The sequence below is a fragment of the Chlorocebus sabaeus genome, chromosome 16, assembly GCF_047675955.1.
Source record: "Chlorocebus sabaeus isolate Y175 chromosome 16, mChlSab1.0.hap1, whole genome shotgun sequence".
Classification (NCBI taxonomy): domain Eukaryota; kingdom Metazoa; phylum Chordata; class Mammalia; order Primates; family Cercopithecidae; genus Chlorocebus; species Chlorocebus sabaeus.
This window is the reverse complement of record NC_132919.1, coordinates 47,898,166-47,922,401: the sequence shown is the minus strand read 5'-3', so window position 1 is coordinate 47,922,401 and position 24,236 is coordinate 47,898,166. Positions and strand designations below refer to the sequence as shown.

The following is a 24,236-nucleotide window of genomic DNA, read 5'->3' as shown; positions in this document are numbered from 1 at the left end:
TGACAATAGCATCTTTGTGGTGTGACTGTGAAGATAGATGAGCATGCAAAGCTCCAAGTACCTGCTGCATTATAAGTGAAATAAGAACACGTGCCACTGAAGGCTATCCCTGGAGGCAGGGACAGTCTGGCCAGGCCTCATTTAGTTGGTCAATGGCTGAGTGACCTGTAAGGTAGGCCTTTGCCCCTGAATTCCTGGCCCTTTCTTCCTCAGCCCCATGTGGAACCCAAGGACACAGCTGCTCTGCTGAGAACACAGCGGCCCATCCTTCGAGACCGTGACTTCACCACAGTGGCCCTCAGCCCTCCATCTCCGGCGGGGGCGAGGGCCACCCACCTCCAAGTCTCCAGCCATGACGACCTCCGCACTCCGGCGCCAGGTGAAGAACATCGTGCACAACTATTCCGAGGCGGAAATCAAGGTGCGCGAGGCCACCAGCAATGACCCCTGGGGCCCCCCCAGTTCGCTTATGTCCGAGATCGCTGACCTGACCTTCAACACAGTGGCTTTCACCGAGGTCATGGGCATGCTGTGGCGGCGGCTCAATGACAGCGGCAAGAACTGGCGGCACGTGTATAAGGCTCTGACATTGCTGGACTACCTGCTCAAGACAGGCTCTGAGCGGGTGGCCCACCAGTGCCGCGAGAACCTCTACACCATCCAGACACTCAAGGACTTCCAGTACATTGACCGCGATGGCAAGGATCAGGGCGTCAACGTACGCGAGAAGGTCAAGCAAGTGATGGCCCTGCTCAAGGATGAGGAGCGGCTGCGGCAGGAGCGAACCCATGCCCTCAAGACCAAGGAGCGCATGGCACTGGAGGGCATCGGCATTGGCAGTGGGCAGCTGGGCTTCAGCCGCCGCTACGGCGAGGACTACGGCCGCTCCCGGGGCTCCCCGTCCTCCTACAACTGTGAGTGAGCCCCGGCGTGTGGCTGGGATGGGGAGGTGGCCCGACTTCCAATCCTGGCTCTGCAATCCAAGCCATGGTTCATAATACCTACCTCCGAGGGGTGTTACGAGGATTCAGACATAAGGAATGTAACATGCAAGGCACAACACCCGGCACATAGGAGGTGCTCAACAAGTTAGCTCAGATAGTAATGTTGTTACAGATTCATCATCATTCGTTAGCTGCCTGATAGGATGGCATGATGGTGGAAGCACGGGTTTGGAGACAGATAGCATTCTTTATTCTGCTTCCTCCAAGCTGTGTGACCTGGGCAACCAGTTCTCTGAACCTCAGTTTCCTCATCTGTACAGTGGAGACAAGCTCACCTACCTCCACTGTTTGATTTGAGAATGAAATGAGACCAGGCTCAGCAATGTCCTCTACCCCGAGCCCAGACATATGGCATTCCCCTTCATACCCCTACCTGAGGGCAGCTGCCGGACAGTCCCTGACTGTCCTGCCCTGAGTTGTGGGGGCTTCCCCGATCTGAGGAATACTCAGAATGGCCCGCCTTCCATAAAGCCTGACAGTTTGCTGAGGGCTGTGAGGCTGTGACCTCGTTGGACTAGAACCTCCTATCCTTGCACTTCCCTTGCCCCCAAGCAGGACAGGGTCCATCTGGAAGTCCAAGAGCTGGAGTCAGGGCACCTGGGTTCAAGTCCTGCTTGAGCACCCTGGTCAGGTGCCCTAAGTGCTGCCTGTGCATCTGCTAAGGAGGGATTGGAGCCGTCCCACCGGGACAGGGTGGGATGGGGAACTTACAGAGAGTGCCCAGCACACTGCCTGGCCCACGGGGGCCTCCACGGCCTGTTGTTCCCCTCCTCTCAGTTCTCTTCTTTGAGCCTCAGCTTCCTGGCAGGCAGAGGGGTGTGGAAGCTAATGGGTAATCGTGTGGTCACAGAGACATGATGGTCGTTGCAGCCTCCTCTTCGTCACCCCGCTATACCTCCGACCTGGAGCAGGCCCGGCCTCAGACGTCAGGGGAAGAGGAACTGCAGCTGCAGCTGGCCCTAGCCATGAGCCGTGAGGAGGCAGAGAAGGTGAGGCCACGCAACCCCACTGTGGTGGGGAGGGGATGGGCTAGAGGGAGAATGCCTGGGAGCCCCTCAGCCTTGACTCAGGCTTGTCACCCGAAGCCCCACTCCTGTACCCAAGGACAGCACAAGACCCACTGTCTCTGTCGGTCTGTCGCAGGCAGGGACTGCCTCCCCGCCTCCAGTCCTCTCCACCTGGCCTGGAAAGAGTAGCGAGTGTGCAATTAGGGGCACCTGATGTGTCTTGGGGGGCCTGCTACCACCTCATGGTGGAAGGGGTGAGTGAGCTCAGACATTGCTAGGAGACACTGGGATATGCTGCCCGCCCCCGCCCACCAGCTATCCTTGTGGGGAGACAAGGATGGGCCCCCGATATCATCAACTTTGCCACTACCTCTGTGGATCCAGGAAGACCAGGCAGGAAGCAGCTGGGCCTCACACAGGAAGGCCTAGAGAACTCTCAGAGGATTCAGAAGCAAAAGATCAGTCTTCCTGATCTTTAAACTGCATTTCAGATGCAGGCAGGGGGAAGGCCACGCCCACCCTGCTGACTGAGGGGCAAATGGCCCATGCATACTGAGGCTGGGCATCTGTCTCTCCATCCCCATGACCTAGGCAGGGCTATACTGCCCTTCCACTCCCAAGGTGGGAGTACAGGGCCAAGTTCACACCTCTCTTCCTCCGCAGCCTGTCCCCCCAGCCTCCCACAGGGATGAGGACCTGCAGCTGCAGCTGGCTCTGCGCCTGAGCCGGCAGGAGCACGAGAAGGTAGTGGGCTGAGCCCTCCCGGCCGCCGGTGCTGCTGTTGCTGCTGGTGGTGGAGGTGCTTCAGGGCACTAACAGGCTCCTCCTGCTGTACCTGGTGGCCCTGCCGCTCCTAACCTCTCAGCTGCCTCCCACCTGCACTCTCTCGACTCCAGCCTCGGGTGCACAGGTCCCCAGATTCTAGCTTGCGCTGCTCATGCTCCTGACCCTTTCTGTGCCTTCTGCAGGAGGTGAGATCCTGGCGGGGTGATGGCTCCCCCATGGCCAATGGTGCAGGGCCTGCCGTCCACCATCGGCGGGACAGAGAGACCGAGAGAGAAGAGAAAAAGGAGGAAGAGAAACTAAAAACCAGCCAGGTAGGGAGTGGGCTGGGGTGTGTGGGATGGACAGGGCCTGAGACATGGACTGAGTATTTGTAAAGAGAGAGCAGAGTAGTGCTTGGCATATAGTAAGCACTGACATGTTTATTAGATGAAATAGGTGTGGGGGTGTAGCAGCCCTAGTCCCACCCTGCATGGGCTGATGACTGAGTTAACAGCAAAGTGGGATGCATAGGGATCCTGATCAGAGACCCCTGGATTTGGGTTCTGAATTTGCTGCCACTTACTCTATGACTTGGGGCATGTCACTGTCATGGCCTCAGTTTCCCCTTCTGCACAGTGTGCTTATTGGATAGTTCCAGCTCTGACATGTTAGGATTATGTGATGCTGTCGATCAAGACTAAGGTGGGCCCAGGCACATGGTGCTGAAAACACCTCGGGCTCACGGACGTATTTTCTCCACACGGGGAGTGGGCAGCTGCTGAGTGCAAGGCTGCCCTCCAAAGCTGTCCATGTCATGCCCGGGTGCTGTGGTCTCCTTTCTGCCCACGTTCACTGTGGCCAATTTCTCTTGGACACTGACCTAGGGAGGTAGGCTGGTTGAAAAACATCTGCCTTTGGCCTTCCTGCCCCTTTCTGCTGGCCTGGATTCTATCCCCGCTCTGTCTCTCCCTGGCTGTGTGACTTCAGGCAAACCCATTCCACCCTCTGTGCGCTGGCTGGCTCATCCATAAAATGGGTACATCACCTGCCCTACCTACCTCACAGGGTTGTTATGAAAATCAGGTACTCTGTGGATGAAGAAACATTATAAACTGTAAAGCACTATGTCAAGGTGAGGGATCATGCATAGGTATCTGTGGAATGAATAAAGAGAATGAGCTGGCATTAGCCTGACAGGTCAGGGCCTGCCCTCCCTCCAGGCCCCACCCACTTCTGAGCCCCCACTGCCTCTCCCCTCCACAGTCCTCCATCCTGGACTTGGCTGACATCTTCGTACCTGCCCTGACCCCGCCCTCCACACACTGCTCTGCTGACCCATGGGACATCCCAGGTGGGCATGCAGGGCTGCAAGAGACTTCCAGGCTGGCCTGAATGCCCCCTCCTTCCCAACCACTTGCTGGGCCAAGCACCTCCCCACAACTTCTGAGTGTCACCGGGCAAGTCACTCACCACCTTGAGCCTCCGCCGCCTGTGGGACGGGCTTTCATAGTGAGGGCTATGGAGAATGTCTGAAGGGCCCAGCTCCTAGGAAACGCAGCAAATGTTCTCTCGCTGCACTCACTTGCTCAGCATGTCCCTGCCTGGGAAAGTGGCCTGAGTCACCCAAACCTGCAGGTCCCAGTTCCTGGGGTCACTTGCCAAATACGGGCTCCAGCCTGCTGGGTGGTCCTGAGGCCACAGTCCATCTGTGACATGGATCCCCTGCCTCCCAATTTGGGCTGGGTAACTGGGAAGCGCCCTGGGCAAGGGATAAGGGTGGGCCTGGGATCATGTCTATGCTGTTCCCATTTCAGGTTTTAGGCCGAACACAGAGGCCAGTGGCTCCTCCTGGGGGCCTTCTGCAGACCCCTGGTCTCCGATCCCCTCAGGAACCATCCTGTCCCGAAGCCAGCCCTGGGATCTGACTCCCATGCTCTCTTCCTCTGAGCCCTGGGGCAGGACCCCAGTGCTGCCTGCTGGGCCCCCCACCACAGACCCCTGGGCACTGAACTCTCCCCACCACAAACTCCCCAGCACTGGGGCTGACCCTTGGGGAGCCTCCATTGAGACCTCCGACACATCTGGTAAGAAGAGGGCCAGAGCATGTGAGTGAGGGGCTGGAGGACTTCCAGGCAGAGCCAAGGGGGCAGCAGATACTGTATGTGTTACCAGGGCAGCTTCTCTGGAAAGGGGTTAGACCAGCACCTGCTCTTTTTGCCAATCCATCTCCTCTCCCTCTCTTCCCCCAGCTGTAGGTGCTGCCTCGGCCTTCGACTCATTTGCCAAACCTCCAGAATCCACAGAGATCAAGGAGGGGCTGGAGCAGACCCTGCCCTCTGGGAAGCCCAGCAGCCCTGCGGGTGAGTGGGGCAAGGGGATGGCGAGGCTCTGGGGAACAAGGGGCCCACCCCAAGCAGCCTCTGTCCTCTTCCTCCCACATCGGGCGCCAATCCCTCTCCCCACCAGCGAGCTCTAGCATTTCTATTCCAGAGCTGGACCTGTTTGGAGATCCTAGCCCCAGTTCCAAGCAAAATGGCACGAAGGAGCCAGATGCCCTGGACCTGGGCATACTAGGGGAAGCACTAACCCAGCCAAGCAAAGAGGCCCGAGCTTGCCGGACTCCCGAGTCCTTCCTGGGCCCCTCGGCCTCTTCCTTGGTCAACCTTGACTCGTTGGTCAAGGCACCCCAGGCTGCAAAGACCCGGAACCCCTTTCTGACAGGTAAGACGTCCCTCAATCCAGGGACGTCCTGCTTTCAGAGCCTGGCCTCGGCCGGAGGAGCTCACTCTCCTTCCCAACTTCCAAGACCTCCCGGTGTAGGGCTCTGAATCCCGGGTCGCTCCAAGCCACTTTCGTTCTGCAGGTCTCAGCGCTCCGTCCCCCACCAACCCGTTCGGCGCGGGCGAGCCAGGCAGGCCAACGCTAAACCAGATGCGCACGGGGTCGCCGGCGCTGGGCCTGGCGGGCGGGCCCGTGGGGGCGCCCCTGGGCTCCATGACCTACAGCGCCTCTCTGCCCCTCCCGCTCAGTAGCGTGCCAGCTGGCTTGACCCTCCCTGCCTCGGTTAGCGTCTTCCCGCAGGCCGGAGCCTTCGCACCGCCCCCAGCGGGCCTGCCGCAGCCGCTGCTGCCCACGCCGAGCTCAGCCGGGCCGCTGCCCCCGCCCCCGCAGACCGGCACGAACCCCTTCCTCTGAGCGCCACCCCGCCGCGGGCCGGCCTGCGCATGCGCCAGGCGCCCCGCGGCCCCGCCTCCGGCCCCGGGGCTGGGGCGGGGCGCGGGTGGTAGTGGGTCGCTGAACCAGTGGCGGCTGGAATCACGCGGCGGCTCTGGAAGCTGGACATGGACCACGGCCCGGGAGCTAGAGACTGAACGCCCCCATAATAAAGACTGGAACCCTAGTTCTTAGCTCTCAGCAAGTGGACTTTTTGCGAGGTGTGGCGGCCGGGTCTCGACCACAGCGTGGATCACCGGCTGTCTAGGAAACTGCAGCTGCACAACGCGGGGTGCAAAATTGCCCCCGCTTCCTTTACAGCTCCTCTCAACCCTCACCTCCATCCCCCCTCACCCAGGCACCTTCGCTTCCAGACGCTCCCAGGCTGTCACTCAATTCGGTCATTTCATTCATTTATCACACATGGGCACTGGGGCTGAGCTAACAGCAAGAGACAATAGGCCTTTGTTCCTATTTATTGGGTACTGCTTATGTGCTAAGCAGATCAGCTTATTTAATCCTTGCAACGACTCTCTGAGGTAGACAATATTGTTAATTCCGTTCGGGACCCTGGCTACATAATTTGTGGAGCTCAATACAAAATGAAAATGTGAGGGCTCCTTGTTCAAAATCGTGTGAAGAATTTCAAAACAGGGACAGCAGAGCATGAAACCAAGCGCAAAGCCCACTGCAGGGCGATTGCACAGATCTCTCACCTTGCAGCGGGTACTACTCCCATTTTTCAGGCAAGGAAACCGAGGCTCACGTTAAATGGCATGCTCAAAGTCACAAAGCTGACATGGGGCGGGGCTGGAACTCAGAGTCAGACAGTCTGGCTCCAAGGCCAGGAGCTCCCAGGCAGGGCCCCAGAATTAATTCAGCAAATATTGACTGACTGCTGTGGACAAAGTGCTGGGCTCACCTGGGAAGGATCCAACCTCCAGGAGCTTGAGCACAGCAGGGTAGACAAGCCAGGGGGCAGCAGGGTAGACAAGTCAGGGGCACGTGATGCGGCTGTGGCAGGAGCCAAGTGCAGGAGCTCTCAGGCTCCTTTGTTTTACTGAGTCACCTTAAATCTAACTCTGCCCTCTCCCTTGCTTCACCAAGGCTGGTGAGAAACTCAGTCTCAGCCACAGAGAGGGAATCAGACCCCTTCTAGGGGTTTATGTGGAGTCTGGGAAACCAAGGGTGGGGTGAGGCCTGGTACTCAATCCAGGAGGGGCCCCTATGACCAGCCTTGCCTCTTTTTCTTCTCAATGCTCCCTGATCACTGGACCACCGGACACTGATGTGTCCTCAGTGCTTGGGGCCTGGCTCTGCAGGCAGCCTGCAGCCAGCCCCCATCCCCTTTAAGGGACAAATGACCTTCCACCAAAGTCAGTGAGTGTAGGGACACAATGCCACTCCCCTTCCTAAGGTGGGGGTAGAGGAAGGGAGTCCCACAATGGCAGTTACAGACAGGATGGACAAGAACACCTGCTCAGGAGTCAAACTGACAGGGCTCAAAGTTCTGCTCCAAGCTTTGACCCTGACAAGAATCACTTAGTAATAAGTGGTTATGCTCTGTGACCTTGAGTAAATTACTTACCCTCTCCCTGTCTCTGTGCCTGTGTTTCCTTACTTGTCAAATGGGATCAGAAGCTTCTTCCTGATGAGGTTGCTATGTGGATGCCCCCAGGCCCGTGTCCATTCAGCTCAGGGCCCACACTCTTCAGAGACTGACCATGAGGCACGAACCCATCGTGCCTTTCACTCCTGGTTTTGCCAGGCAATACCCAGAGTCCAGCACCCATCTATTAATATCTTCTGCTACACCCAAACCTGGGATGATTCCATCCTTCTTGTCCCCTGACCCAGCCTTTGTGGCCCTGCCACCCAGTCTCTCTTCTTCTAAACTGGATCCCCCTGAGATCTCCCAAGGGGAGCTGTTTTGTCTCCCACAAAGAAGAGGTTGATAGCCTCGATTCCTGCCTCCCTCCCTACAAGAACCCTCCTGCTAGGAGGGTGGTGCCATAGGTCATTCTGTCTCCTCCCTGCCTGGGGCTGCTACTCCACCTCATTTTTGGGATGCTTCGGTCTTGGCTCATGGTCTTCTCATCCAGCTCTTACCTCAATTTCAAGTTCAAGTCGCTCCATTATCCAAGGACCTTACGGTCCCCTTGACCTCTCAGTGACCCTCACCGTGGTCACACTTGGAGGTTTGTCATCACCCCAAATTACTCTACATTCAAGGCAGGCTTCCGGCTCTCTGAGCTTAACCTCATTCCTTCTAGCCAGAACATGTTATTTCGAGCACCCGCTGGGCCCTCCAGCTAGCCAACCTGTCCAACAACCTGCCACACCCCACATTCTCAGGGCCACCCAGGACCACCACCTCTTCTATCCTTGTTGGCGTCCACCACTTTCTCTCAGATGAATCCTTCCCATCGAAATGTGTCTTAATTAGCTCCATCCATCTTGACAGTGTCTTCCCATCTTTCCCCTCATGTGAAGCACGCATCATCTCTCTCTGTTTCCCCTCCCTTTCCTCTTCCTCCTCAGCTGACTGGTCGACTTCCGCTGTCAGCCTGACTTCACTAGAACGACGCCCACTAAGCACACCAACGGCCTCCGTGTTGCTGAAGCCAGTGGATGTTTTTCTGTCCTAGCCAGGCTGGCCCCTCAGGAGTCTGACATGTAGACACTCTGTCCTTCGTCTCTGGTGTGCTGCCCTGTCTGGGTTTCCTTTGCACCCTGGCTGCTCCCCGTCTGTGTCTTTCTCTTTCTTTCTTTCTTTTTTTTTTGAGATGGAGTTTCGCTGTTGTTGAGGCTGGAGTTCAATAGTGAAATCTTGGCTCACTGTAACCTCCGCCTCCGGGTTCAAGAAGTTCTCCTGCCTCAGCCTCCCAAGTAGCTGGGATTACAGGCATGCGCCACCATGCCCGGCTAATTTTGTATTTTTCGGAGAGATGGGGTTTCTCCATGTTGGTCAGGTTGGTCTCCAACTCCCGACCTCAGGTGATCCACCCTCCTCGGCCTCCCAAAGTGTTGGGATTACAGGCGTGAGCCACCGCGCCCGACCTCTATCTGTGTCTTTCACAGGCTTACTCAAGCCTGGATCTGAGCCCTCTTCTCTGCTCTGCTGCACGGTCTCCCTGAATCAGCTCCACACCCACATGATCTCAACAGTCAAGACCCCCAATCCTCTCTCCTGACAGCCTCTCCTCTGTGCTCCGAGCAGTGTCATCACTGTCTCCACGTGCACACCTCAAACCCGCAGGTCCAACAATGAACCCCATGAGTTGTCCCCACTCCCCACCCCATGCCCTCTCTTAAGGGAATGGTCCCACCTTCCAGGTCACCCTGGATACCGCCTTCTTTGTCGCTGCCAATCCTGATGACGTTTCCTCCTTGACCGACCTCCAGCCCATCCCCTTCTCTGCATCTCCGCTCTCCCATCTCCCCTGGGTGCTGCTATAGCCTCCTATCTGCCCCCGCTTTCACTCTTGCGCCTTTCCAGTTCATTCTCCACTGGGAAGCTGGTGGGATCTTTCCAAAATGCAGATCCAACCAGGTCACCTTCCTGACTAAAGCCTTTCAACAGCTTGCTTCTACTATCATCAAAAATCCCCTTCTCTGGCCAGACATGGTGGCTCACACCTGTAATCCCAGCACTTGGGAGGCTGAGGCAGATGGATCACTTGAGGTCAGGAGTTTGAGACCAGCCTAGGCAATGTGGCAGAACCCCGTCTCTACTAAAAATACAAAAATTAGCTGGGCGTGGTGGCACACGCCTGTAGTCCTAGCTACTTGGGAAGCTGAGGCACAAGAATCGCTTGAACCCAGGGCTGGAGGTCAGCAAAGGACCTCTCTCTGCAAGAGAGAGCCAAGATCAAACCACTGCACTCCAGCTTGAGCAACAGAGCGTGATCCCGTCTTAAAAAAAAAAAAAAAATTGAGTCGGGCACAGTGGCTCATGCCTGTAATCCCAGCACTTTGGGAAGCCGAGACAGATGGATCACCTGAGGTCAGGAGTTCAAGACCAGCCTTGAACCCAGGATGCAGAGGTTGCAGTGAGCCGAGATCACACCACTCCACTCCAGCCTGGGTGACAGAGCAAGACTCCATCTCAAAAAATAAAAATCCCCTTCTCACAGTTCACGAGTCTCTCCAAGATTTTGCCTCTGCCCTCATCTACTCCCTGTCTTCCCTCCTTCTGCAGTTGCTCACCCCTCACTCACTGACAAGCCACAGGGCCTTTGCACAAAATGTACCTCTGCCTCATTCCCCAGCACTCCCCCTGAGCGCCCTCTAAGTTCCTTCCTCTCATCCTCCATGTCTTCACAAATGTGATTTCCTCAGAGAAGTCTTCATCCTTTGCCCCTTCCACCAGATCAGGTCACTTGTTATGTTGTACCCTCACAGACTTGTCACGTGGGTGTTTATAGATTCATCGGTATGACTGTTGAATTAGCATCTGCCGCGCTCAACAGACTGTGAGCCATGTGAGGGCAGGAGCCGTATTTCTCTCTGCCCACCATTGTATACCCAGTGCCTTGCAGAGCGGCAGATGGCAGACACTTAATAGATATTGGCTGAATGTAGCCAATGAGGCCATGTGTAACCTATGAGACATAAAATGGGCTCATCAGTATTATTTAAGGAAGGCTTCCTGGAGTGGGTAGGATTTGAGTAGGACCGAGAGATGAGGAGGTTGGACAAACAAAGCTTGTTAGCTGGTGGACCTGGCCAAGGTACGCCTTCGCCTTGCATCTCATTTCTCATTTGTAGAAGGGGCAGGGGTTGGACAAAATGAGCTGAAGCTCTGGCATCCCATGGCCCTAGCATCCCCCAGCCCTGGATCCCACAACTCTCCCTGTTCCCATGAGAAGGGCTGTCCTCCCCAGGCAGGGGCAGAGCCCAATTTTATGCACAGAATGGGTTCTCCCAAGGCCGGAGTGCCTGATCTGCAATTCTGTGCTCGGCCGCAGGGTGACGCTCGGAGACCAGCCACACTGTCCCAAGTCCCAGCGAAGACCCGCCCGAGGCTCCATGGGTGCCTGACCCGCCCCTCACAGTCTCCTGCCCTCCCTTCCTATCTGTAGCGGCCGGGCCCACAGCCCGGAGCAGCCATGCTGGGCGCACGGGCCTGGTTGGGCAGCGTCCTTCTGCTACCCCGCGCCGGTGTAGGCCTCGCCGCGAGCCGCAGGTACGGGCACTCCCTGCGCTTGCCTGCGGGCTCAGTGGAGGGTCTCCCGGGCACCGGTCCCCAGTGCCTGTCTGGACCACCCTTGCATGCCTGGCCCTTCCCCCACCCCACCTCCAGTATGCTTCTGAGACCTGGCCCTGGCAGTAAGTTCCTCCTCCCCTCCCCTCCTCTCCTGTCCTCATTCTTTCCCTTCCCTCCCCTCCCCTTCCTTCCAGTGCAGTGCCAACTCCCCAGGGACTGTTCTAACACCGCTTCCAGGAAGCCTTCCTTGCACCCCAGCGCTGGATGCTGGGTCAAGGGCCTTTCTCCAATAGTACCCTGTGTCCTGTCACAGCCCTTTATTGCTGCATGGACCTTTCATTATTTAGGTCAGCTTGCACTGCCCACTTCCAGGCTGAACTCCCTGAGGCCTCTGATTCCTTAGGTGCCCTGGGGTCTGGCCCAGGACCTGGCCCCACAGGAATCCCAGCAGGTGGGCGTTGAGTGAGGAAGTCCCCATGTCTAGTTTCCTCTGTTTGTCCCTCACCTGGTCCAGTCCCAGACCCTACTGCTCTTGGCCTGTGCAGCCACCAACAGTGGGCTGCCTTCCGGTGGGGCCACACCCAGGCCTGCCAGAGAGATGCCTCCAAGCAGCTGCTCCAGGAAGGGCCCGGGGAGGGGCCCAGGGAGGGGTAAGAATGGAGCCCCAAGAACCATTCTGCCCATTGTGACCCGCCCTGACCTCACAGCCATCCTTCCCACCACCAGGTCCAGGAGGTTGGGGGAGACTAACCTGGCAAGGAGCCCCCAATGAGCCACCTCTCCTCACCCCCCAAAAAACATAAGGGGGAGCACAAAGGCCACAGTCTCCCCCATGGTTCAGAAAGGTGGGTTGGGCTGGGAGCAGCGGTTCTACCAGGGTGCTGAGTGGAATGGGGCAGGTGCTGGGGGGCCTGGGATAAGGTGGGTGGAGGCCCCCAGCTTGCCTGATGCACCAGTCCTCGCCAGGGGTAGCTCCTCCCGCGACAAGGACCGAAGTGCGACGGTCAGTAGTTCAGTGCCCATGCCTGCTGGAGGGAAGGGAAGCCATCCTTCGTCTACACCCCAGAGAGTCCCCAACCGCCTGATCCACGAGAAGTCACCATACCTCCTACAACATGCCTACAATCCTGTGGACTGGTGAGCACTCTCCTGGGGCCCTGCCTGGAATCACTGGGGTCCTAGACCCCTCCCAGACCCCCTGGGCTACTGAGTGATGCCCCACCCTGCTGGGCCTAGGTACCCCTGGGGACAGGAAGCCTTCGACAAGGCCAGGAAAGAAAACAAGCCGATTTTCCTCTCAGGTAATGCTCCCACCTTCCCTGATATGGGGTTGTGGGCAGGGAGTGGCAGTGGATGGGGGAGGTCTTCTTGGCCTGGCGGGTCTTCCAGGAGACTAGAGGCCAAGACGTCTGCCATCCAGCCAGGACCACTTGGCCAGCCTCCCTCTGACCCGTGGCTGGCCCCCTGACCTCTCCCCATGGCCCTGTTCAGTCGGGTACTCCACCTGCCACTGGTGCCACATGATGGAAGAGGAGTCCTTCCAGAATGAGGAGATCGGCCGCCTGCTGAGTGAGGACTTTGTGAGCGTGAAGGTAGACCGTGAGGAGCGGCCCGACGTGGACAAGGTGTACATGACATTCGTGCAGGTGAGCAGTCCTCCTCGGGAGTGTGCGCGCCACATGGGCTCAGGGCAGCTCCCCTCACCCTCGCCCTCTCTCCGCCAGGCCACCAGCAGCGGCGGGGGCTGGCCCATGAATGTGTGGCTGACTCCCAACCTCCAGCCCTTTGTGGGGGGCACCTATTTCCCTCCTGAGGATGGCTTGACCCGAGTCGGCTTCCGCACAGTGTTGCTGAGAATACGAGAACAGGTGGGTGTGCCTGGGGGAGTTAGGGGACCAGGGTGGGGGACTAGGAAAGAAGAGCCCCTCTCCCCAGCTGACCTCCAGGTGTGCCTCCACCTCCTGCAGTGGAAACAGAACAAGAACACCCTGCTAGAAAACAGCCAGCGCGTCACCACTGCCCTACTGGCCCGATCAGAAATCAGCATGGGTGACCGCCAGCTGCCGCCCTCTGCTGCCACCATGAACAATCGCTGCTTCCAGCAGCTGGACGAGGGCTACGATGAGGAATACGGTGGCTTCGCTGAGGCCCCCAAGTTTCCCACGCCGGGTCAGTGCCCCATGCCCGCCTTAGCCCGGGCTTTGGCCTTCTGATTCCTATGCTGGTCAGGGACCTACTGGCTCCTGGCCTCACCCGTAGCATCCTGTCCTCCTGACTGGCAGTGACTTCCTTGCCCCTAGCCTGTCGGTAGCTATTGGTGAAGACCCGACTGCTGGTATCAGCAGTGACCCTCTCACCTTGACCTAGGTGATGACCTTCTGTCCCCTGACTTGGTCAGTGACCCAGTGACCCTGGCTTGGCTAATGACATTCTGGGCTCTTGGGGGACAAGTAACTTTCTGGTCCTCTGTGAGTCAATGGTATTCTGACCTCTGGCTCGGGCTATTACCTTCTGTCCTGTGGGTTGACTGTTGACCCCACAGCCTGTCTAGAGACTGCCTGTTGAGTGAACTCCCAGCCTCTGCCTGGCCCAAGGCCTCTTGACCACCCTGATCTCTGTCCCCACTTTCCCATTCTCTCACCCCCATGTTCTTGGTGCCCCCACAGTGATCCTGAGCTTCCTGTTCTCCTATTGGCTCAGCCATCGACTGACTCAGGATGGCTCTCGGGCCCAGCAGATGGCCTTGCATACCCTGAAAATGATGGCCAACGGGGGCATCCGGGACCATGTGGGGCAGGTAACAGACACTGGGTGTTCCCTGGGGGCGCAGCAGAGGGCTGTGGGGTGGGGCAGAGGCTGGGACTAGCCTCCAGCTTTGTATTCCACTTGGTACAGGGTTTTCACCGCTACTCCACAGACTGCCAGTGGCATGTCCCTCACTTCGAGAAGATGCTGTATGACCAGGCACAGCTCGCTGTGGCCTATTCGCAGGCCTTCCAGGTGATCCCTGACCCCAGCCCAGAGAACAGGCATCTCACTCTGGCTCCCCCTCCCAAGGCTTTACTGGTGACTGCAGCTTCTGTTAATCTGAATCCCCTGTTCCCTCCCATGTACCCACTACCCAGGCTTCCATCCCCAACCTGCCTCAGAGAATGTTGTCCCCTTCCACCTGGGCCTCCCAGTGGCCTCTGTTCACAGTCTCCTTTCTTCTCTTTGTTAGATCTCTGGTGATGAATTCTACTCTGATGTGGCCAAAGGCATCCTGCAGTACGTGGCTCGGAGCCTGAGCCACCGGGTGTGTGTCCATGGTGGCAGGCGGGCCTGGCTATGGGAGGGGTTGGCGCCTCCACTGCCCTGTGGACCAAGGCCAGCCAACTCTCCCCTCCCCACAGTCCGGAGGCTTCTATAGCGCGGAGGATGCAGACTCGCCCCCAGAACGGGGCATGCGGCCCAAAGAGGGTGCCTACTATGTGTGGACGGTCAAAGAAGTTCAGCAGCTCCTCCCGGAGCCTGTGCTGGGTGCCACCGAGCCGCTGACCTCAGGCCAGCTCCTCATGAAGCACTACGGCCTCACAGAGGCTGGTAACATCAGCCCCAGTCAGGTGAGGACTTCTGGGGTCACCTGACGGGCCCTGGAGCCTGCCAGGCGTGTGAGCTCGCAGACAAAGGCCATTCTCCTCAGGACCCCAAGGGGGAGCTGCAGGGCCAGAATGTGCTGACCGTCCGGTACTCGCTGGAGCTGACCGCTGCCCGCTTTGGCTTGGATGTGGAGGCTGTGCGGACCTTGCTCAATACAGGGCTGGAGAAGCTCTTCCAGGCCCGGAAGCATCGGCCCAAGCCGCACCTGGACAGCAAGATGCTGGCTGCCTGGAATGGTGGGGCGGCACATCTGAGACCCAGCCTGTCTGTAGGATCCCCCTTCACAAAGCCCCGTCTGTTCGGCACCTGCTAACTGCTCACTCTCCCTTTATTAGGGTTATTACTCTCAGTTGACAAACAGAGGCTTAAGGAACTTGAGTAACCCTCCCAAGGTCACACACAAGGGCTGGGAACCCCGCCATGTCTGGCTTTGGAGCCCAAGATCTCAGGGATCACCCATGGCTCCAGGGAGGTGTTGGGGCCCAAGGTGATGGGGTGGAGTTGCCCGGAGGGTCCTGGCCAGCTTCTCACCACTACTTGTCTCTCCTGGCTCCAGGCTTGATGGTGTCAGGCTATGCTGTGACCGGGGCTGTCCTGGGCCAAGACAGGCTGATCAACTATGCCATCAATGGTGCCAAGTTCCTGAAGCGGCACATGTTTGATGTGGCCAGTGGCCGCCTGATGCGGACCTGCTACACCGGCTCTGGGGGGACTGTGGAGCACAGGTTGGGGGCTGGGTAGACTGGGAGGGCTCGTCTCCCCACACGTCCCCAGCTTACCTCTGCCCTACTTCTCCACTCCATGTGGACTCCAGTCCTGGCTCTGCCAGGTGCTTGCTGTGAGTTTGTAGCCTCCCTGGGCCCATTTACTCATCTGGGAAGTGGGCTGATGGCACCTGCCCAAGAGGGTTCATCTGGAGGGTTAAGTGAACAAATGTGTGAACAGGCCTCCTCTGGGAAAGGCCCTCTCTCCTGGGACTCTCCCCAGCCCCTCCCCTATTGCCTGTCCCCCAGCAACCCACCCTGCTGGGGCTTCCTGGAGGACTACGCCTTCGTGGTACGGGGCCTGCTGGACCTGTATGAGGCCTCACAGGAGAGTGCGTGGCTCGAGTGGGCTCTGCGGCTGCAGGACACACAGGACAGGCTCTTTTGGGACTCCCAGGGTGGCGGCTACTTCTGCAGTGAGGCTGAGCTGGGGGCTGGCCTGCCCCTGCGTCTGAAGGACGGTCAGTGGGGGTGCAGGGCTAGTCTGGGGTCCTGGGAGGTGTTAAGTGCAGCGTGCGTGAAGAACTGGTGTGGGCAGAAGCCCTCCTGGCTTTGTCTCTCTGCTACTTATTAATGGTGTGATTTCTGGCTGCTGTAATATTTCTGAGTCTCCTTTTCTTTTTTTAAAATAGAGATAGAGTCTTGCTATGTTGCCCAGGCTGATCTTGAACTCCTGGGCTCAAGTGATCCTCCCACCTTGGCCTCCCAAAGTGCTGGGATTACAGGCATGAATCACTAAACTCAGCCTCAGTTTCGTTTCCTTCCTTTCTTTTTCTTTCCTTTCTCTCTTTCTCTCTTTCTTTCCTTTATTTTCTTTCTCTCTTTTCCCCTTCCTTCCTTCCTTCCTTCCTTTCCTTTCTTTCTCTCTTTCTTCCTTTCTTTCTCTCCTTCCTTCCTTCCTTCCTTTCCTGTCCTTCTCTCTCTCTTCCTTCCTTTCTTTCTTTCTTTCTCGCCTGCCTGCCTTCTTTCCTTCCTTCCTTCCTTCCTTCTTTCCAGGGTCTCACTGTCACCCAGGCTGGAATGCAGTGGCATGATCTTGACTCACAGCAACCTCTGCCTCTGGGACTGAATCAATTCTCCCACCTCAGCCTCCTGAGTAGCTAAGACTATAGGCATGCACCACCATGCCTGGCTAATTTTTGGTAGAGATGGGATTTCTCCATATTGCCCAGGCTGGTCTCAAACTACTGGGCTGATGTGATCTGCCCACCTCGGCCTCCCGAAGTGCTGGGATTACATGCGAGATCCACCATGCCTGGCCTGTTTCTTAATAAGTAAAATGGAGCTAACATTGGTACTACCTTACAGGGTTGTTGTAAAGATGAATTTAGCCATTCTGTAAACATGCTTAGCACAGTAACTGGTACCCATGGATTCAGATATTGACCAAGGCTCACTTGGTCCCTGCTCTCATGAAGCTTACAGTGTGGTAGGGGAGACATCGAATATGCAGTAATAATGCAAAAACACATGCACAGATGTGTAGTTAAAATTGTGGTGAGTGCCATGAAGTAGGATGCTTTATGTGTACCTGCTCCTATCACCCATGTGCCTTGTCTGTGGTTAAAGGTTTCTTTCCCAACCCTCAAATTTTAGCCCCTCAAAGATCAGGACTTTCTGCCACTGTTGTATCCCCAGGGTCTAGTGTGGTTCTGGCACATGGTAGGTGCTTAATAAATGTTAACTGAGTGAGCAAAAGGGCCTTGGGAGAGAACTGCAGACGAGGCCCAACTCAGCCTAGGGAGCGATTAGAGTACACCTGTGATAGGTGTCATTTAACCAAGGCCTGGAGGGAAAGAGGGGCCATGTGGCCACAGAGAAGCTGAGAGAGAGTTCAGGCACAGGGAGCAGCGCATGACAGGCTGGAGCAGGCAGCCTGTATCCTGGAGGACAGGCAGGGCCCGCGTGTTCCTGGAGGGCATTGAGGAGAATGCTGAGGCCAGCAGGGCACGGAAGTCGTCTTTTTTTTTTTTTTTTCCTAAGAAAAGAGATATGGTCTTACTGTGTTTCCCAGGCTGGTCTCAAACTCCTGGGCTCAGGTGATCCTCCCGCCTCAGCTTCCCAGGTGCTGGGACTAAGGTGTGAGCCACCATGCCTGGCTGGCAAGGAGGTTTTAAGCGGATTGTGACCTGCTCTGGTATGGGTTTAAGGAGGTCACTCTGACCACCGGTGGAGAGAAGTGGGGGTAGGGGAAACAGGTGACCAGTTAGGAGGCCATTAGTCGTGTTCAGTCCAGGCAGGCATTGGTGAAGGTTCAGAGCATGTGGAAGTATGAGATAGGGAGACGTGGGATTTGGATCTCTTCTGGCCGCAGCCCTGGCAAGACACAGATGGATTAGAAGCAGAGGGAGAGGGAGAGGAAGGGGTCATGATGGTGCTGCTCTAGCTTGAGCAGCTGAATGGCTGGACAGAGGTATCAGCAGTGAGGAGGGAGCCTAGAGACCAACAGTTGAAGCTAGGACAGGTAGACTGGAGGGTGCCATAAAAGAGAGCAAAGTACTGATAACTGCTGGAGTGGCATCCACACCGAGTGGGGAAGGGGTGGGATAGGCAGGGCCTTTTCTCTGTCTCATCCCCCAAGTGGCCCTGGATACAGTCCTGGGGCAGGATCCTGGGACTCAATGACCCTCCCTTACCCCCACCCCCTGCCTCCCTGTGTGCTGCAGACCAGGATGGCGCAGAGCCCAGCGCCAATTCCGTGTCAGCCCACAACCTGCTCCGGCTGCACGGCTTCACGGGGCACAAGGACTGGATGGACAAGTGTGTGTGCCTATTGACTGCCTTCTCCGAGCGCATGCGCCGTGTCCCGGTGGCATTGCCCGAGATGGTCCGCGCCCTCTCAGCCCAGCAGCAGACCCTCAAGCAGGTGGGGGGTGAGGGCACCTGGGCTGGGACTTCGGGTAGGAGGGAAGCTGGGGCTGCGATAGCAGATGGGAACAGGAGGTGGGGTTCCTGGGCTGTCTCCAGAGCTCAGGTCTGTGTGTGCGCGGGCCCGTGGAGGCGCCTGTCAGACAGGCAGAAATTAATATAAGTCCGTGGTGGCTGATGAAGTGTTTCTCTGTACGTCTTGGTATCAGCGTAATTGCTTCTGTCTGTACTGTGTTATTGGTGTGTGTGTACTTCCGGGTGTGTGTGACCCTGAGGTGTGTGTCTGTGCACGTACCTTTGAGGGGGATGTTGGTGTGAGTGTTCGTCGTGTGTGTTTGTCTGTCTGCGTGTGGATGCCCCATCTGCAGGTTTGCCTCTGTGTCTGCCTGCATGCGTGTGTGTCTGCTGTTCGTGTGTATGGTATCTGCCTCTGTGTAGGCATCCACTGTGTGTGTGTGTGTGTGTGTGTGTGTGTGACTACTCTGTGTCTGTCTGGATGGGTCCCTGTGTGCTTTGGGTCTTCCGGGTGTGTGTCTCCCCGTGTTTGTATCTGTACCATTGTGTATACGTATGACATTTCCACTTCGGTATTCTCGTGTGTGAGTGTGTGTGTGTGTGTGTGTGTTCCCACTTGCCAAGCATTAACTCATCCTGGCAGCTGAGATGAGTCCCTGTTCCTTAGGAATATAGGGTGGGGCGGAGGGAGGATGGGGAAACCCTGGTGGTCTAGAGCTCAGCTGCTCCCTCCCCTGACACACTGGAGTGACCTTTCTATTCTGGTCAGATCGTGATCTGTGGAGACCGCCAGGCCAAGGATACCAAGGCTCTGGTGCAGTGTGTCCACTCTGTCTACATTCCTAACAAGGTACCCGAACCTGTGAGCCCCACCCCCCACCTCCCTAGAGCTGCCCCCTCCCATCCTCAGCTCCTCAATGTCTCCTCCCCCCTCGGAATGTTGGGAAGGGGGAACTTCCCAGTGGGCCTTGCCAATGGGCCCCCCAATCTAGCAGGCGACTCTCCCTGCTCTGCTGCTGCCCTAGGTGCTGATTCTGGCTGATGGGGACCCCTCGAGCTTCCTGTCCCGCCAGCTGCCTTTCCTGAGTACCCTCCGACGGCTGGAAGACCAGGCCACTGCATATGTATGTGAGAATCAAGCCTGCTCAATGCCCATCACTGATCCCTGTGAATTACGAAAACTGCTACATCCATGACTGCCCCAACCCCCTTGGTCTGGGGCAGAAGGTGAAGCATCCCAACTGACTAGAGACTCAGGCCCTGCAGGGCCCTATAGAACCTGTGGCCATCCCTGAGCACCCTGCCACCAGGTGACCTCGGCCATACTCACTGCCCCCCTTGGGCACCCACTCACCCTAGAATAAACTTAACAGTGTCCCGTGGTAACCTGAGGGCCTCAGCTTTGCTTATGAGGGAGGGGCTTCAGGCTCCAGCCTGGGAACCAGCAGCTCAGGGCTGCTTCCTCTGGGAGCCCCCACCTGACTCCTCTGCCTTCTCCCATTTCTCCTTCATCTTCCAGAGGTCAGCAGACTGCCCCTGCCCCTTCCATGGTCATTGTAGCCTGAATGAATTTAGTCCCTGAACTGAGGTCAGGGGACTAAAACCAAGTAAAGATGCCCACGGGTGGGCATGGGGGTGTGGACTGGCCCAGGAGGGGGAAAGCCCAATCCTTGCCCTCAGAAAGAGGTTAAGAAGGGAACCTGCCTTCCCCTCCCCATTGTCTTCTTGTGTTGAGCCGGAGAAGGGGCAGAGATGCTTTATACGAGCTTTTATATTTCACAGAATGGTGACGTTGCATATGCCCTGGTGCATTGTGGGAGCTGCTATTGTCACGACTAATACATTTCTTTTGGGGTGTCCATCTAGCCCCAGCCTCGAAAAGATGGAAGCAAGTCCTCCTTGCAGGAGGCCATGTTGTCCATCCATCTGCTTTCATACAAGCTGGTCCAAAGAAAGAGTTCTCTTTTGTTTGGAACATGTTGGGTTGGAAGTCCTTCCCCAAATCTATCTGAGTCCTTCTTGCTGCAGAGAAAGTCTTCCTGCGACCTCATTCTTTCCCCTAAATGTTGGGAAATGCTCCTGAGTCCCGTCCTTGACACATACATCTTCCCAGGCTCCAGAAACCCCATCTAGCTTCCATGGGTTGAGGGATGGGGACTGGGACAATTGCTTTGGGAAGGGCAGGTGCAGAGTGATGGGGCTGACAGGGAGTGGGGAAAGCATGGGGAGGAGCTGTCTCTCTGAGGCCTTTGGGAATCGGCTGAGCCAGGCATCCTCAGCCCCCAAGATAAGCAACACAGAAAGCCAAAAGAGGCTACTAGAGACAAGAAGGCCTTCATGGGGCCACTGCTTGTGGGGGATGTCAGCAGTGGGGAGGAGTGAAGCAGGAAGGAACCGGGAGACTGGATGGAATTGCTCCCTTCACACGGTCACACACAGCCACACATAGTCACTGGGACCAGAGTCAACTCTGTCTGGGCAGCCAGGCCCTCACTGCAAGCCACCAGCCCATCTGGAGGGGATTAGTGCTCCGGCCAACAAGGTCAGCTGGCCCCTTCCTAGCTGGAGCCCACTCAACCTTGCCAGGAAGTCAGAGAGCTGGACAAGTGGAGCCTGGCCTGGGGAGGTGGCAGGGAAGGAGGATGGAGCATGGTGAAGCACAGGTGGCCTTTTTGGCAGCCCCAGCCCTGGCTTTAGAACAGTCTGGGCAGTGTGCCAAGCCCTCTTGCCACTGTCGTCCCATTGACCCTCATGAATGAGTTGGTGAGGCAGGTACCTTTAGCCTCATATGGATAAATATTCGAGGCCCAGAGAAGGTAAGAGACCGGCCTGCAACCCCTCAGCACTTCTGGTTCTCTCTGGGGTCTTCAGGGTACAATAAGGACCCCTAAGGCTTCCTCTTCTCGCAGGAGGTCCAGGCGCAGCTGTGAGAGAGGGTGCCCTTGGTGTCTTCTGTCCCTGCAGCCAGTCTGCTTTCTGCTCAGCAGCTCCTCTCTCTCTCCTGGGATGAGACGTGCACGCGGTGATGGGATTTTGTAAATGGGTTGGGAAGAAGGAGTTACCTCCTTAAAGGGTTAGTTGAATTGAATTTCTAAAGAGGGCAGTGCTTGAATTTCTAAAGAGGGCAGGGTCCCACATAAATCTCACTCAGAAGCAGGATTGTAAGAGTTCCTGTAGTATCCCTTCCCCTTTGCTGGTCCCTCTTGGGTGTGCACCCAGTTATACCAGCGGAACACCTGTGGGCCAGGGTCACTGGAGACAGGGCCATACCATTTGGGCAGTCACTTAAGTAACTTCATCTTTCTGAGCACCCCCCTTCCTTATCTGAAAGGTGGGGGGCCGCCCACTCAGCTCTCAGGGCTGTTAAGGTGACTAAATGGGATAATGGTTGTATCATCCCTGAGCAAAGGGTATCACAGATGGGAAGATTATCTTAGCTCCGCAGGGAGCCAGATGGGCTGTGAGGGAGGGGTAAAGGCAGGGCTGGAGGGGGTTGGAGGGGCTGCCTGAGCAGGGTATATATGGGGAGTTCTTCCTCAAACCCAGAAAAGCTCTTAGGCTTAGCGTCTTTGTTGGGAAACTGAGGCCCAAAGAAAGGAATTTCTTGTCCCTTTGTTTACTTTTCCCTGCCTGAGGTCATTCATTCACCTAACAACTTTGTGCCTGACACTAGATAAGGCCCTGGTGAGCAAAATGAACATAGCCCCTCTGGGAACACAGAGCCTAGATGGTGAGACAAGCATTTCATTACTGCAAACACAAACATAAAATCCCAGCCTGCGCTAGGTGCTGTGAAGTTCCAGACTTGTGTCTGGCTCGGTGCTGTATCCTAAGCACCCTGGCACTTAAGAGGCATTGAAATACTTGCGGGAAAGAAGGCCACTCTGAGGAGGTGATGTCAGAGCTGAGGCTTGGAGGGCTGGAGTGAAATAAAGATGGTTTCAGGTCTTCTTTGCCTTCCCTGTGGGTCCTGCCTCTGCCTCCTCTCTGGCACTCAGGATAAGGGTAAGCATCTCCGACTGGCCATCAGCCCCAACATACTGAGTACAGGGATCAGATCCTGTCTTGCCTGGCCGGTCTTCCCTAGGTCCTGAACCTAGGGAAGTGCATGTGGATCTCAGTTTATCCAGATGGTGCGTTTGTGCCTGCCCTCCTTTCAGGCGTGTTCTAGAACAGAGTTCAGCCCAGAGTCCAGGGGTGGCCAGGATGATGGATGAGGGTGTGGGGCCTGCTGACCACCAGGGGACCTGATCATTGGGCTGGGCCAGCCTCTCTGCCCTCATTTTCCCCTCTGCAAAGAAGAGGTGATGAGTGTCCCTACTTCTCGCGCCAGCCCCGGGGCCTCTATCCTGGCGGGAAGGGCAGGCCGACCCGGCAGACTGCGGACTCGCGGGAGGGAAGAAGGTGTCAGACGCGCGGAGCAACCATAAATAGCCCCCCTCTCCCAGAAGACGGCATGGAGTTCAAGACTCCAGCGCCGCATACTCAGAATGAGAGCAGAGACTCCCGCCAGGAAAAAAAGGCACTTAGGGGATCTGCTCATTAGCATGAAATGCAAATGAGCCCGCTCGGCCTCATTTGCACAACTCGGTGCATGGATTCGGCGAAAGGGCAACCAGGGAGACGACGGCGCAGCAGCCACTCTGCCACTTCCCCCATCCCCTCCGCCCATCGGCCGGGGTGGGAACTGAGACGACCCCAACCCTCTGCGGTAGCGGGAGATGCGCGGGGGCTGCGTGGGTGGCGCAGCCTTAGGAGAGTGAACAACGCCCAGGGGTGATGGCCTCAACAACGTGAGGGGTGTTGATGGAGGTCATCCCGCCCATCCCTCCCCCTCTCCGCAGTGGCGTAAGCGCCCCAAAATCTCCGGAGAGGGAACTGACCCACTAGGTTCCGCCGTGTCTACCTCTCGCAGATGTTGGGGAAGTGCTTCCCGGCGTCTAATCCTCGATGTTTCCCCCTCCACCGGCGCCCAGCACACCCGCGGCGCTCCGCTCCCGGTTACCCACAGCTTTCTGGAGTGGTGCCGGCGGCAGGAGAGAGCTAGAGTCGACTGAGCCCCAGAACTTGGGGAGGTAGGCGGGGCAAGGGCCGGGGTCTGCGCGTGCGTGTGCGCGCGTGGAAAGCACAAACCCACGAGGGCCCGCTGCCGGTGGAGTGGAGGTGAGTGAAGGCGGCAGACCCGCGAAGTTCCAGTTCCGCGGACACTCTTTCCCTAAGCCACATAGGGACTTAAGAGAAACTGAGGCACGAAGTTGGGGAGTGGCGGTGGTGGGGACTTTGAAGGTCGAGTCGATAAAGCCCAGCTCTGTGCTTCCGCCCCTTCCCACACACTCGAGACCCCCACAGGTTCCTTCTTAGGGGTCCTTGCCCTGCTCCGCAGTCGCTCCTGGGGATCCGGGCTCTGCGGTCCAGCGCGACCTGCCTGGGGCCACGTGTTCAAGCACGAATCCCCTCCGTGGAGTCCACGCCCTTCAAAAGGTCCCTAGGGGTAAGGGGATGAAGCCAGAAGCTTCAACGTGAGGTCAGGTCCAGCGGGTTAGGGCTACGAGGTCAGGGTCAAAGTCTCAGAACTGGACTCGGGAGCATGACCAATAAGCCCAAGAGATTTGTGGAGGCCACGCCCAGACCATGCCTGTCCCAGCCTTTCTCGAGCTCCGCCCGTTTCTCCAAGACCGGCCCCCTGCAGCCTGAAGCCCCACCCCCGGGACATCCAGCTCCGCTCCTTCACTTCCCCAGTACGGCAGCCAAG

At 57.1% G+C, this 24,236-nt stretch overlaps 2 protein-coding genes and 1 long non-coding RNA gene across 6 annotated transcripts; 2 read left to right on the top strand and 1 right to left on the bottom strand.

Moving 5' to 3' along the window:
- The first annotated feature begins 352 nt into the window (after positions 1-352).
- EPN3 (epsin 3) lies at positions 353-7,939 on the top strand. Of its 2 annotated transcripts, XM_037993687.2 has the most exons (9): positions 353-914; positions 1,875-1,993; positions 2,675-2,755; positions 2,980-3,108; positions 4,040-4,127; positions 4,591-4,860; positions 5,026-5,136; positions 5,267-5,497; positions 5,640-7,938. In XM_037993687.2, exons 1-9 carry the CDS (start codon positions 353-355, stop codon positions 5,969-5,971), a joined length of 1,923 nt encoding a protein of 640 aa, XP_037849615.1. In that variant the 3' UTR covers positions 5,972-7,938. The 2 variants fall into 2 exon arrangements, with proteins under 2 accessions (XP_037849615.1, XP_037849616.1); XM_037993688.2 differs by lacking the exon at positions 2,675-2,755 and having other exon boundaries at positions 5,640-7,939.
- On the bottom strand, positions 3,196-5,967 carry LOC119622170 (uncharacterized). 2 transcript variants are annotated; one of them, XR_005238798.2, is made up of 4 exons: positions 5,364-5,967; positions 4,247-4,377; positions 3,835-3,930; positions 3,196-3,656 (listed from the first exon to the last, which is right to left on the bottom strand). It is a non-coding gene; the product is annotated as an uncharacterized lncRNA (long non-coding RNA). The 2 variants fall into 2 exon arrangements; XR_005238797.2 differs by having other exon boundaries at positions 5,780-5,967.
- Positions 7,940-11,052: 3,113 nt separating the features above from the next.
- SPATA20 (spermatogenesis associated 20) lies at positions 11,053-19,870 on the top strand. Of its 2 annotated transcripts, XM_008011480.3 has the most exons (17): positions 11,074-11,177; positions 11,925-12,043; positions 12,165-12,335; positions 12,435-12,499; positions 12,690-12,844; positions 12,923-13,066; positions 13,166-13,367; positions 13,865-13,995; positions 14,094-14,198; positions 14,419-14,493; positions 14,591-14,800; positions 14,881-15,073; positions 15,394-15,562; positions 15,851-16,062; positions 18,268-18,467; positions 19,254-19,334; positions 19,510-19,870. In XM_008011480.3, the coding sequence occupies exons 2-17, from the start codon at positions 11,967-11,969 to the stop codon at positions 19,678-19,680; spliced, it is 2,361 nt and encodes a 786-aa protein (XP_008009671.1). In that variant the 5' UTR covers positions 11,074-11,177; positions 11,925-11,966; the 3' UTR covers positions 19,681-19,870. The 2 variants fall into 2 exon arrangements, with proteins under 2 accessions (XP_008009670.1, XP_008009671.1); XM_008011479.3 differs by lacking the exon at positions 11,925-12,043 and having other exon boundaries at positions 11,053-11,177.
- The last annotated feature ends 4,366 nt before the right edge of the window (positions 19,871-24,236 follow it).